The sequence below is a fragment of the Chelmon rostratus genome, chromosome 5 (genome assembly GCF_017976325.1).
Source record: "Chelmon rostratus isolate fCheRos1 chromosome 5, fCheRos1.pri, whole genome shotgun sequence".
Lineage (NCBI taxonomy): Eukaryota > Metazoa > Chordata > Actinopteri > Chaetodontiformes > Chaetodontidae > Chelmon > Chelmon rostratus.
In genome coordinates, this window is record NC_055662.1 from 25,735,543 (window position 1) to 25,747,677 (window position 12,135).

Genomic DNA, 12,135 nt, shown 5'->3' on the forward strand with positions numbered 1-12,135 from the left:
AGGCTTTCTTCAAACTGTTCAGACATGCTTGAAACCATATGAATGTCAGTTGGATGGAGGACACGTCCCTGCTCTGAGAGGACAGGTTTGACAAGGAGGGTGTCACCCACATCTGACTGGGTCCAGCCATGCAGCTCGCTGGAGTTCTAACTTGGATCGAAGCTGAAGGAAGCAAACAGCAGTCTGGGGGTCTCCATGTGTTCTGTCAGCAGGACCTCACCCCGGTCCCCCCTTCACTGAATTCAGCTGGACTCAAACTGTGCAAAGATCATTTTCAACAATACTCATGTAATACATTCTGCTGACCAGAAGAGGGTAGCATTGCTACGGTTTTAAAAGTATATCTGACCTGAACAGTAAACAGGGAGGAAAAACAACCACTACTGCAGTACTACTGTGTCTGCACATTGAGTTTATCTAAATGTTGACAAGCAGAAATACAATTAATATTTATATAAAAGGCAAATTTTATTTTATTTGGAGAAATATGAGCGTATAAATGAGATTTGGTTTATATAAACATGTGGCTAACAAGTATGCATACCCAGGTGAAAAAGTAGTTTTAGCGTATTAGAAATATAATCTAAGTATAGAAAAGTCATAAGTACACTTTTATTTTTTGTGCTTAATTAAAGTATGTTTGACATACTTTTAAAAAGAGTACTTCTAAATAGATGTCAATAAATTCTATCTAAATGTATTAAAAATGGATAGACTATTTTTGCAGTATTTAAAATGGTATTTTAAAGTACTTATAAAAGGTGTACTTTATTGTAAGTGCATCATAAATTGTACTTAAGTGCACTTTAAAAAGTGTGCTTAATTGCAAACACTCAATAAAGTGTACTTGTGAAAAATATACTTATTTTCAAGTCCTTTGAAATCCACTGTTAGCAGCTTAATTAAATTGCATTTTAATATAACATCATTTGAAGTATACTGAAGTAAATTTCCAACACATTTGTGATATAATGCAATTGGACTGCAAGTATGTTTTGAATACACAAGAATCCTGATTTTCTCTGGTTGACTTCAGTTCACAAAGTATTACTCAAGTGGTACTCAAGAACCACTTGAGTACACTAAAGTATACTTGAAGGCAACAGAAATAGCACAAAGTGTGTTTAGTATATTCTATAGAAATGTAATATTAAGTCTAATATTTTTCACCTGGGTGCATTAATTCACGCATGCATAAATATATTAAAGATGGATTCACTTAGTTATTGCAGTACTGAGCGCTTCCTTTAATATGGACTGCAAAATATGCATGAGGCCGATTTTGGATTAAAGGTCCAGTGTGTACGATTTAGGTGGATCTATTGGCAGAAGATGTATTTCATTTGTGTGTGATCGCCTGAAAATAAGACTCACTGCATTTCCAAGCTCTTTATATCTACAGAGGACAGGGGTCCCCTCCCACAGAGTCCGCCATGTTGCACCGCCATGCTTCTACAGTAGTCCAGAATGGGCAAAACTAACATAACATACTAACATAACACTGGCATATTGTAAGGTCTTTTGCATTTTTTGTGGTTGTAATCTGCAACCTCACCACTAGATGCCACTAAATCCTGCACACCAGACCTTTAAATGCTACTGGCACCACTGCTGTCAAGTCTACTGCTAGTATTACATTTTAATGATGACAAAGGTATTTAGTGCTGCAAAATATGGCACCGCATTATGATTTGATAACCCCATAAATTGTGGAAGCAGTAGGTTTAATGTCCCCATAAATTCTTAATTAAAACCATTCATCCAGGAAGTGCTGTGTAGGCCTGACAGAGAAGTTCGACCCTCTGCGTGCTGCCGATCACACCACTAGATGTCACGGGCTCCCCGAGAAAGACTCGGCACCACACGAGGGTCTTGGAGGGCCTGACGTTTGCTTCCCGGCTGGAAGTTTTCTTTTGTTTATCCTTTGGCAGAAACACTAGCCTGAGCTATGCCTCAGTCTCAGCAGTCCCTCGGTCTGCTTCACATCTCTGATTGCGCTGAAAACCTCATTATTTTGAGGTATTTCTGCTCTAGCGTGTGATTTGAAGGACAACAGGAACATGCCCAAGACGAATCATCAAACAACCATCTCACGTATCGTCTGTCCGGCATCCCAAAACTTGCGTAACTTCCACCAAAATCTCCCCTAAGACATTATCTCAGTTCTACTCCGAGCTTCTCTGCGTTCCACCTTTCCTTCCTGACAGTCTCCCCTTTCTCAATACCCCACCTGGAATGGAGTCCAGATGTGGAACAGGGAGAAGGAGAGATTGCTTGCTTGGCTATAAGGAGTGAGGGGGGCTGCGGGGTGCATGGAGAGAAAATGTTGGAACGACATTAAAGTTTGTCTGGATGCCATTAAGTACAATTTGATGTAATGTGCAGTTTGGGACGTGACATTTTAAATGGAAACTGTGCTTTCCAGATGAGAGAGATTTGGGCCTTGTGGAGTTGGAGGGGGGTGTTGTACTTGAAGCCTTATTTAACAGCTTGGATAAACAGCCCTCTGTTTCGTTGCTGAGCAGGCGCCCATCCACTCCTGGTGCTTTCTTTCAATAATCATGCTGGTTTTCTGAGCCTGCTCCAGTGTACAGTATCATATACAGGAATAACAAACCCTGGGTCCACTGTGTGGGTCAGAGCACAGTGCACCATTATACTGCTGGGCATACTTGCACGACTGAGGTGCCTGCAGTCTGGATATGTCAGTGAATACATGTCAAGCCCAATTGCATAGAGTCCCTTTTCAAACGCTTTCCTTGTGCACCTTCTCATATTTTGAAATGCTCTCCAGATTTGAATCGCTACGGTCTCCGTCCTCCCGGGCCTCTCGTATATCAAAAAGTATTTTTAAAACAGAAATCCATGGGGGGGAACTTTCCATACACACAGGCAAAAATGTGAAAAGGAGACTTTGAGGAAGTTTATGATCCTTTGTGTTTGTTGGACTGATTCTTTGAGTGTGGAAAAATGTAACTTCCAACAAGAGATTTGAGTTTTTGGAATATTTTTCTACCTCTAAATCTACGAATGTAGGGATCAACATGCAGTAAATCTGGTAGCCCACATATTATATCAACTCTGAGAACAGAAACAACAGCCGGTATGCAAAGAAGAGCCTCTGACTCTCAGTTGATTTTGATTTCGGCTTCATCTTCTGCAGGTTGGTTGTCAGAACTGAAAAAGCTCATTTGCGTTCAGAAGCAAGCTCACTTCCATCGCAGAGTCCACTCTCTAACTGAGGCCGTCACCATGTGAAAACTTGTATTAAAGAGCCTATCTGTTGCAGTGTTTTATGTGCAGCTCGCTGCTGCCAACAGCCTCCAAGTGGACATGAAAATAACTGCTTCTGGAGCAGAAAAATATGGCACTATGTCATAAAGTAGACGTCCACAAAACGACAGTCCAGCCTCATTTTATTTTCAAGATCGAATTGTTCCGTACTGTCATAACTCTTTCTGCAGCAGCGCTATAGAATTTACTGAAGTGTATCTATAAAAGTCTTTGCTTCCTCTCCTTCCCGCTGATTGAATGAAAAGCCTTTGATCCGCTGAAACACACAATACACAAGAGACCCGCAGCATTCATTCATAACTTCAGCTGGCTCCCCCAAAGCAATCAAGACCTTCCTGTCTTCTACAACCTGGATGGAAACAGCCAATTCAAATCAAAAAGCAGCAAAGCATCAACAGTGTGGCACTGAGCTCATTTATATAAAAATAAACTTCTTCATCATCATCTTTATTACTATATTTTCCCATTTACACCATAATACTATCAACATTTCTCTTAAAAGACCCTCTAAGGATGCGTAATGATTTGTCATCAATGCACTTGCAATGCAAATGTGAATTAAACCCAAAAGAAGAGATGCAAAAAATTCAGAAAAGATCTTTAAACTTTGAGATTTGAACTGTTGCTGCAAAAACAGTCTGCAACAAACTTAATGTATTTTTTCTGTTTTTCTGCCACATCAGAAAACATTAGACCAACTGCAGCACATGAAAAAGCCCTGTGGACCTCGTCATGACGTCTGATGAAGGTGAGCTCAGGTGGGCTTGCCCCCGGTCACATGTGAACCCTCCTCTCTGGCTCTCTCGGGCGGGCTGGATGCGCTAGGACCGCGGGGACCAGAGCGCAGACGGAGACGGAATGGGCGCACTTGGGGTAGTTAGTAAGTGAGCTTGAGTGTGACAGAGGCAAGCAGGCAAAACCGCTAGATTTTGGGAATTACACAGGAGCCGATCCAGACCAGCTCACTTCGCGTCCGAAATAACAGAATTTCTCCCGGGTTAAATGAATCTCAGGCTTAGAGAAGTCTGCGGAGAGCTCCGGGATCGGCGACAAACACGGAGGAAAACTTTTAAGAGCAGCGAAACAACTGACAAAAGTTTGAGAAAATACTTATTTCTTTACTTCTTATAGATGACAGTGTGGCTCTGGCTGACTGCTCAGTCGTGAATCTCGTCAACCGCTGGATTTAACTTTTGGAGAGGGAGATAACGGTACTGTGGACACTCCCAAGTGTCCTAAAAGTGATGTAAATCTCTGAAGGTAATTAAAACGAGCTCCAACTTTTAAGACGGGATACTGCGCCGGTTTTGTGGGTGTTGGAGACGTTTGGATGGACTCACACATCCCGTCAATGTATTAACTTTTTGGAGCAAAGGGAGCCGTGCGCCCGGGCTGCCATGACATAACGGGACACTCTTGGAGAATCAGTGCTGAGTATTTCTGAAATAACCGGATGATGCGTGTCCATTGTTGAGCGGCCATTCATTCAAGACTTGAGAGATCATTTTGTTCCCTCTCGCCCTCCTTACACCCCTTGGAAGCTTCATGGTGGAGATATGGGATGACTGGAGGCGGGGGTGCAGCTGAGGTGAGATCCAGCCGTAGGACAATGTTTGCGCCCGGCGTTGGCATCCCTCTGCTGCCGGGGCGTCTGGTACTGATGCTGCTCCTGCTGTCCGCCTCCGAGCCGAGGCTCTCCCAGGCTTGTCCCGGGTTGCTGGCCTCCACCAGCGGCTGCAGCTGCACGGACGAGCGGTCCAAGGCGCACGGCGTCCAGGCTGTAGGGAGAAGGGTCAGCTGCAGCAAGGAGGAGCTGAGTGAGCCTCCGGATGGCAGCCTGCTGCCCAACAGGACCGTTTCTCTGTGAGTTGGAATAGTCTGACAAGTTTACTGTTACCTCTGAACTAATGATATATGTGATGACCCTGCTGATGCGCAGGCTGTGTCTCTGGAAGTGGTGAAATCACACGCTCACATTATACTTCCTATAATATCCCATAAAGATTCAAGAAAACCAAGCATGCTGCATTTCACGCTGGCACAGCTTTGGCCACAGTTGCAGTAAGTGTGAACTACAACTGTCTGAGGATCCCCAATGTTTCCATGTGGCAACACAAGATTTACCAGATCAATGTTTAGATTTGATGGTGTATTTTGCATCAAATACATGCATACGACAACATGACGGCACAGTGCTCCAATCAGGCCCACACACCCATGACTCTGTACCCATGACCTTAGGTTTAACTGTATTGAGGACTTGCTGCAGTAATAAGGCCTATTAGGTCAGGAGTTTACATCTTGATCTAGTTTAACTCTGTAGTGGAGGGCTCTGTAAAGCATTAGGAAGATCAGTGAGAGGGCAGGCTGACTGTAGCCATCATCTGGCCCTGCCTCTGACACAACCCTGTCACTTTAAATTTGACTGTGACCCAGCCAGGCAGCTCTGAGTTCAGCTTTCTCCTTCTCCCTCCCCCACCTCCACCCTGTGCATATGGTCCAGCTGACTTGGCCGTGCAAAACTAGAATAAGCAGAAACAAATTCTGACTATTTCGTATTAAAGAACACCAAAACCATTTGGTGAGAACTGGGCCGCAATGATTCTGGGCTTAGTGTCATATTTTTTAATTAGGAAGCAGTTATTCATTTGGTCTATTTGGACAAAACTTGAAAGGGCCACATCACGGGCCAAAACACACTATCTCTGGTGATGGATGGACCACCAATCTGTCAGTGACACATTTTTTGGGTGGTGTTTCTGCTCAGTTGTAAGGCAGCACTTTCTTCACAGCTGCTCAGACTTTCTGAAGACATCGCTCGTTCCCACAGTTTGTTACTGTCTGCGTACTCTGACCCAGTGGGAGAAAAGCGAGCTGCATATGGGCACAGTAAAAAAAAAAACATGTTCAGTTGCCCCGCTGCAGCGAGCATATGAGGTAAAGTAAGAGGATTTACGCCCCAGGAGAGCATAACCTAGCCAGCAGTCCATTTATATGGCCTTATGTTTCTTGCTTAATAGAGGCGGAATAAACATCTGGGGAACACATTGCTGGAAAGCAGAGAGGAAAAAAAAAGAGGCTTGGGTGGCAGTGGTCGAGGTGATTGAAGATAATCTTCCATCCCGGCATCTACTAGTTTTGGTTGAGTTGTTTTTGTGCAGACGTCCAGCGAGAGCATGAGGCTGTGAACGAGGGAGCAAACAAATCCACCCGCAATGCACCGTTCTACCTTTACCTTCGCTGGGAGCTGCTGGTGTCTGGAAAGTTCATTTTCCCGGAGCTTCGTTGAGCTCCTCAAGCGGCCATGCTCCCGTCGTTGCTCATGACATTAGCTCCAGATGTGGAATGTGAGGAGCTGTGTTGATATTCGTGTTATTCCTGACATTCCTCAACCCGCTCAGAGACTGCAGACAGTATCCCAGGTGCAGCAGGGGAGCTTTCCCCGTGCCCTACGCCACCTCAGTCCCTCCCCACATCGGACGGCCTGACAGCCGGCCCTCTCTCCCGGGGCGGTCTGGAGGAATGCTCTCCTCCGTGCTGAGCAGGCAAGGGCTGGAGGACACCAGGCCCAGGGCTTCCGGGGCCGGCTGCTACGTGTAATGCACAACAGCTGGCCCTTGTGAACATTCCAGCTGAGGCCCCTCGGCCTCATGGGAAATCCCAATGGAGATTTGTTTATTAAAACTATTAGCTGGCTGTTTGTTGTTCCTGCCAGCCATAAATGAGCAACCAGTCGCCCCAGTATTATCACCTCCTCCTTTGGCCCATCAGTGCCTGGGCTACGCTTTGATTACATTACTGTGTGTCAGATTATGCACTGCACCATTTCTAGAAACTCACACTTATCATCGGTTTAATGATGCATCATCATATTCTCAGCCTTATGCCATAAGCGCCAGTCTTCTGTTCCACTTTCCCTCTTTTTCTTCATCTCCAGCTCCCAATTTCTCCTCCCTTCCCACCCCCTCTATCATGAGTTCATCCACACGCAGTAACTCTCAACCTAAATATTTAGTCGTCTTGGTAGGAAACTGCCATGTCCAAACTCCTTCCAGATGTGAGCCTGCGCAGGCTTGTGTTTAGGCCTAATTATGCACGGCTGCAAAGGAGCTGGATCACTGGGAGAGGAAGAGGAGCGGAAGGGTAGAGAGGGGGAAACAGATAAGAGCGAGAGGGCAAAAAAAAAAGAAAAGCGCCGTTTTTTAAGGCAAAATCAGGAATAAATGGTGGAAGTTGAAAAGAGGCTGAAGCGGAGGGGAGAGATGAACGCGAGGAGTCGAAGAAGTGGGACGAGGGGAACGAGGGGAACAAAGGAAGAGAGAGGATGGAGGAGGGAGAGGAGAAGCTTGGCAGGCGGTTCAGAGGGATGTGCCCCTGGAGACTGAAAACTCCCCAGCCCCTGACTAACAGATCTTCGACACTGGGGTGAGAGGGAGGAGGACGAGGAGGAGGCAGGGCTCCTCAGTGCAGCGGCATAGCTTCACTTCATGAAGCATTGCCCCACGTCTCTATTATTATCAGTGTTTTCTGTGCGAAAGAGGAACTTCAGCTATTTCAGCGCCTGCGGATGGATGCATATCGTAGACGCTCAGCCTATAGCCCCAAAACACATGGAGCAATAACTCGTTTCTCAGCTCTGTGTGGCGGCAGCTGTGTTTGTTTTAATGTTTTAATGGAGAGCAGACAAATGAAGGGAATGTACAGTGGCAGTCTATGTGCGAACGCGCTGGTGTTTCATAGCTTGTGGTTTTTACCCAAGTCGAAACCGTCCTCCTCCCTCGGCGTACTTCGTTGTCATCGTCGGTGACTGATGGCTTTGGCTCAGCGGGTGCCAGCCTGAATGAGTGGGCACAGATGCTCAGGGTGGGGGGTCAGCATGCCCGCCCTTGGCCTCGTGCCCCCTCACCCAAGACAGCTGCAGCGCAAGGCAGTCGCTCCCAGCGTGGTTGCACCCGAGCCCAGTATGTCAGCGTTGCTGGCTGGCAGTCAGGGTGGTGGATAAAAATATTCCAACGAGGGCAGTAATATTTTTATCAGTGAGGGTCACAGCTGTAAATGAGCAGCTGTGAAAGTTCCAGTTTATACTGGGGAGGCTCGGCGATGGCTGCATCGTAGTTCCAGCTTTAAAGCTGCTCTTTAAAGCAGCGGTTGATGCAATTATTCGCTTTCTTTCCCAGAGTCAGATGAGAAGATTGATGCCACTGCCATATCTCTACACTAGATATGAGGCTGCAGCTAGCAGCCTGTTAGCATAGCTTAGCATAAATACAGGAAAAAGTTGGACTGCTAGCCTGCTCTGTCCAAACTTAACAAAATCTGCCCTCAAAACCTCATTAATCAACACATTATAGCTTGTCTGTTTGTCTGAATTTTTCCATGTTTCAACTCTTCATGCTATGCTAAGCTAAGCTAGTATTGAATGAACAGAGAGCGTTCCTTTTATCAACTGTCATCAAGGATGAAAGGGACCATATTTCAGAAAATGTCAAACTATTCCCTTAACCAAATTTTGTCATTCTCTTGTGTTGGTCATAATTTGAAGACATTTTAAAGATTTTTTTATTTATTGGAAGCTCTCATTTGCATTTTGCTGTCGTGCAGCTAAGCATTAATGTCATGAGACAGGCAGTTAACTCTGCTGCATCGCTCTCTGCAGACTGAAATAGCTTCAGTGATGTTTCACCACAATTCAATAACTCAGCAGTGCAACAGTGGTTTTCTGCACACAATCATTTACTGTTAACTTACTGCTAATTTTCTTTTCCATGTTTCTTAATTAAAACAATAGTCTGACTTTTTTTTTGTAGATTTTTTTTTTACAGATTAAATAAATGAGATATAAAGTGTTCATTAATGAGCTTTAAAGGTGATTACAGATGCAGTTTGTCACCTTCGGACAAAGCCAGGCCAGCTGTTTCCCCCTTTTTCCAGGCTAAGCTAAGCTAACCGGCTCCTGCCAGAAGCTTTATATATTTACCAGACGAACATTATTAGCATCAGTATTCTCATTTTGTGTATTTGGGAACCTCAAACAACAAAATGATTCCTGAGAATGTTTTTAAAGCATCGACATAGTATAGTGTTTGAATCTAGTAAAGTACATTTACTCAAGTACTGCTCTTTACAGATTTGAGGTACTTGTACTTTACTGGCATTTTCCATTTTATGCGACTTTACACTTTATACCACTCAATTCTGAAAGCCAATAATGTTTTTTTTTACTGCATTACATTTATTTGGCAAAGTTAGTTAATTTGTAGATTCAGATTATTAATACAAAATAAAATCAATGAATAACGTGATGTATAAGATATATATATAGATTAAGCCACGCAGTGGTATATAAGATATTAAAATGAGCTCCAGCTAACACACATTCATACATCAATAATAATAACAATAATAACAATAATAATAATAATGATACAATACTCTGATTTGTTCTATTCTAAAACAAGCCACTCTGCAAAATGAGTACTTTTACTTTTGGTACTTAAAGTATATGTTGATGCTAGGGCTTCAGTAGCATGCTTTTATTTGAGTAAGATTTTGAATGCAGGACTCCTTTTTCTACACAAGTAAAAGATTTGAGTCGTTTTTCCAGCACTACCAATGTAGCTACACTTTATCTTGTCTTGTCATTGTCAAAGTTTAACCAATCAGAAAGGTTTAGAGGTCGAATGTGCTTATTTAAGACGAGCTAACGCCATCTTTGAATGCCTCGTTTTAATGCCTAACCCACATTTGTCTGGCTTCTCGCTATCCAATTTTGGTTCCATTTAGCCGACCATCGCGCAGTCTGTTATCGTTAACTGCGACTCACCTCAACAGTATCATCGATTGGTTACAGCATGAATCCCTTTAATCACCGTTTTATCTTCTGAGTCACATCGTCGGCCTCTTGCTTGTGGCCCACGTGTGGACGGAAACCGAAGGGCCGGCAGATGTGTCGGTGGTTTATGTTGGGTCTGTGAGTCAGTGCGTGTTGAGACGGGAGTGTGTCGACGAAGCATCATAAACAGTCATCTTATCAGCAGGGAGAATTCCAACAGCAGGGAGAGCGCCGGACCCCCGGCATTCCTGCAGCGATTGGGTTTATTTATGTGAGGAAAGGTGTTGAGAGGAGGGGGAGTGGGCTCTCCTCCGCACATGTTAGGTGGGGCAGTGGTCAGCAATAAATCAAAAAAGCAAACAAAGGCCTGACACTGGATACCAGGGGCTTTATACTCTGCTGCGGCACCTGCCAGTGCCACACAGGCCCCCGGCTTTTATTGTGCCCCCGCGGGTCAAGGTAACAGGGCCGCGGCGGGACACCTCCACACACCTACTGTGCTGCACTGTAGCTACCCGCCCGCTTGCATGATGAATGTGAATTTCACTTATCACCTCGTCGTGTTTGTTGATTAAAAGGCTGCGATATTTCCAAACCTGGCAGAAACAGAGCGACGTGTTGTCGTAGTAATCTCATACCCCCGAGTGGCTTTTTGTTATTTTAGTTTTTCCTTTCACGCCGCTCTCGTCTTATCTTACTCCAAAAATGCCTGACTTTGGCTTTTCTTTGCCAGTGCTAACTTCCCTCTCCCTGTGTCCGACCACAGCGGCCCCCAAAGTTCCTGCTCTGGGTCGACAACACATGGCTACAGATGGAGATAATGGGTGTCTATAGTGGGAATGCCTGTGGCTTCAGTGTGTGTGTGCGTGTGTGTGTGTGTGTGTGTGTGTGTGTGTGTTCTGATATGCTTTCTCTTGAGAAGTAATCCGTGACAATAGTGCAGTCATCTCCTGGATTTCAGCCTTTTCATTAAAAAAAGTTCAGGCTGCTGAGCTGACTGATCGAAGCTGTTGAGATCTGAGGTCTTAACGTCCAGGTTAGCTTTTTTATAATGCAGTTTCTCATTCAGCATTTCTTTAATCAGTCTGTTTGAAAAAATGAACCAAGTTCCTGGAGTTTATAGTCCATACTTTACAATGATTTGATCTCCTCTTCAGCACTTGAAGACTTTAGATTTATTTTTTCAACATACAAATAGCTAAAACCCCCATTAAAATCTACCAGCGCTGCAACCTGCAACCTTAGATCATTATACATGTTGTACATGTCCATCTTTTTAGCTGCAATCTCTGCTGTCTAAACATTTTAAAACCTTACAGACAGCTAACAGCGACCCCTCAGCTCACTCATGAAATACATAAATGTCAAAAGTATAGAAAAGAGTTATGATCTAAATCACTGTTGGTGCTGTTTTATTTTTTGTGAGGTCAAAATGCTTTTTAAATATGTCAGATTATTTTTCATAATCTGAGCACGGCAGTCAGTTGCTTTTGGTGCCCCTGGTTAAGGGCTTCTGGGAAATGTTGTTTGTTGAAGGCACATAAAAACAGAAATACTGAGTTGACTGGTATCAAATTGTTTTTTATAAACATGCTGTCATCACATATGGAGTGAACCACACTACATACGGTTGAGAAAGACTCTGTTCCGAGGCTGGCTTGTTCGTTATTTTTGTTGTTATGAAAGGAAACGGGACGTTGAATGAGGTTTTCTTCTTTCTGGAACAGAACCCGGAAGCCTTGGTTTCATTTTGACTCTATGCGGGACATATTTTGACATTTTGGGAGATGAGAAAATCAATACCACTCTTATATAAGTCAGTTAAATATGGGCCAGGAGACAGTTAGCTTAGCTCAGCATAAAGCCTGGAAACAGCTAGCCTGGCTCTGTCTTAATGTTTTTACATTTTGGTTTGTGTATTTGCTAAACAAAGGAGACGTTACTAACTAAGATGTATTTTTATCTTTAGACAGATCCAGGCTGGCTGTCTCCCTCTGTTTCTAGTCTTC

General features: G+C 44.1%; 1 protein-coding gene across 1 annotated transcript in view; it reads left to right on the top strand.

Moving 5' to 3' along the window:
• Positions 1 to 4,171: 4,171 nt before the first annotated feature.
• Positions 4,172 to 12,135, top strand: part of adgra2 (adhesion G protein-coupled receptor A2) — a 39,598-nt gene continuing 31,634 nt past the window's right edge. The window contains exon 1 of the mRNA XM_041936735.1: positions 4,172 to 5,157. Coding sequence (XP_041792669.1) covers positions 4,856 to 5,157 — 302 coding nt within the window. The 5' untranslated portion in view covers positions 4,172 to 4,855. The remainder of the gene's footprint in view (positions 5,158 to 12,135) is intronic.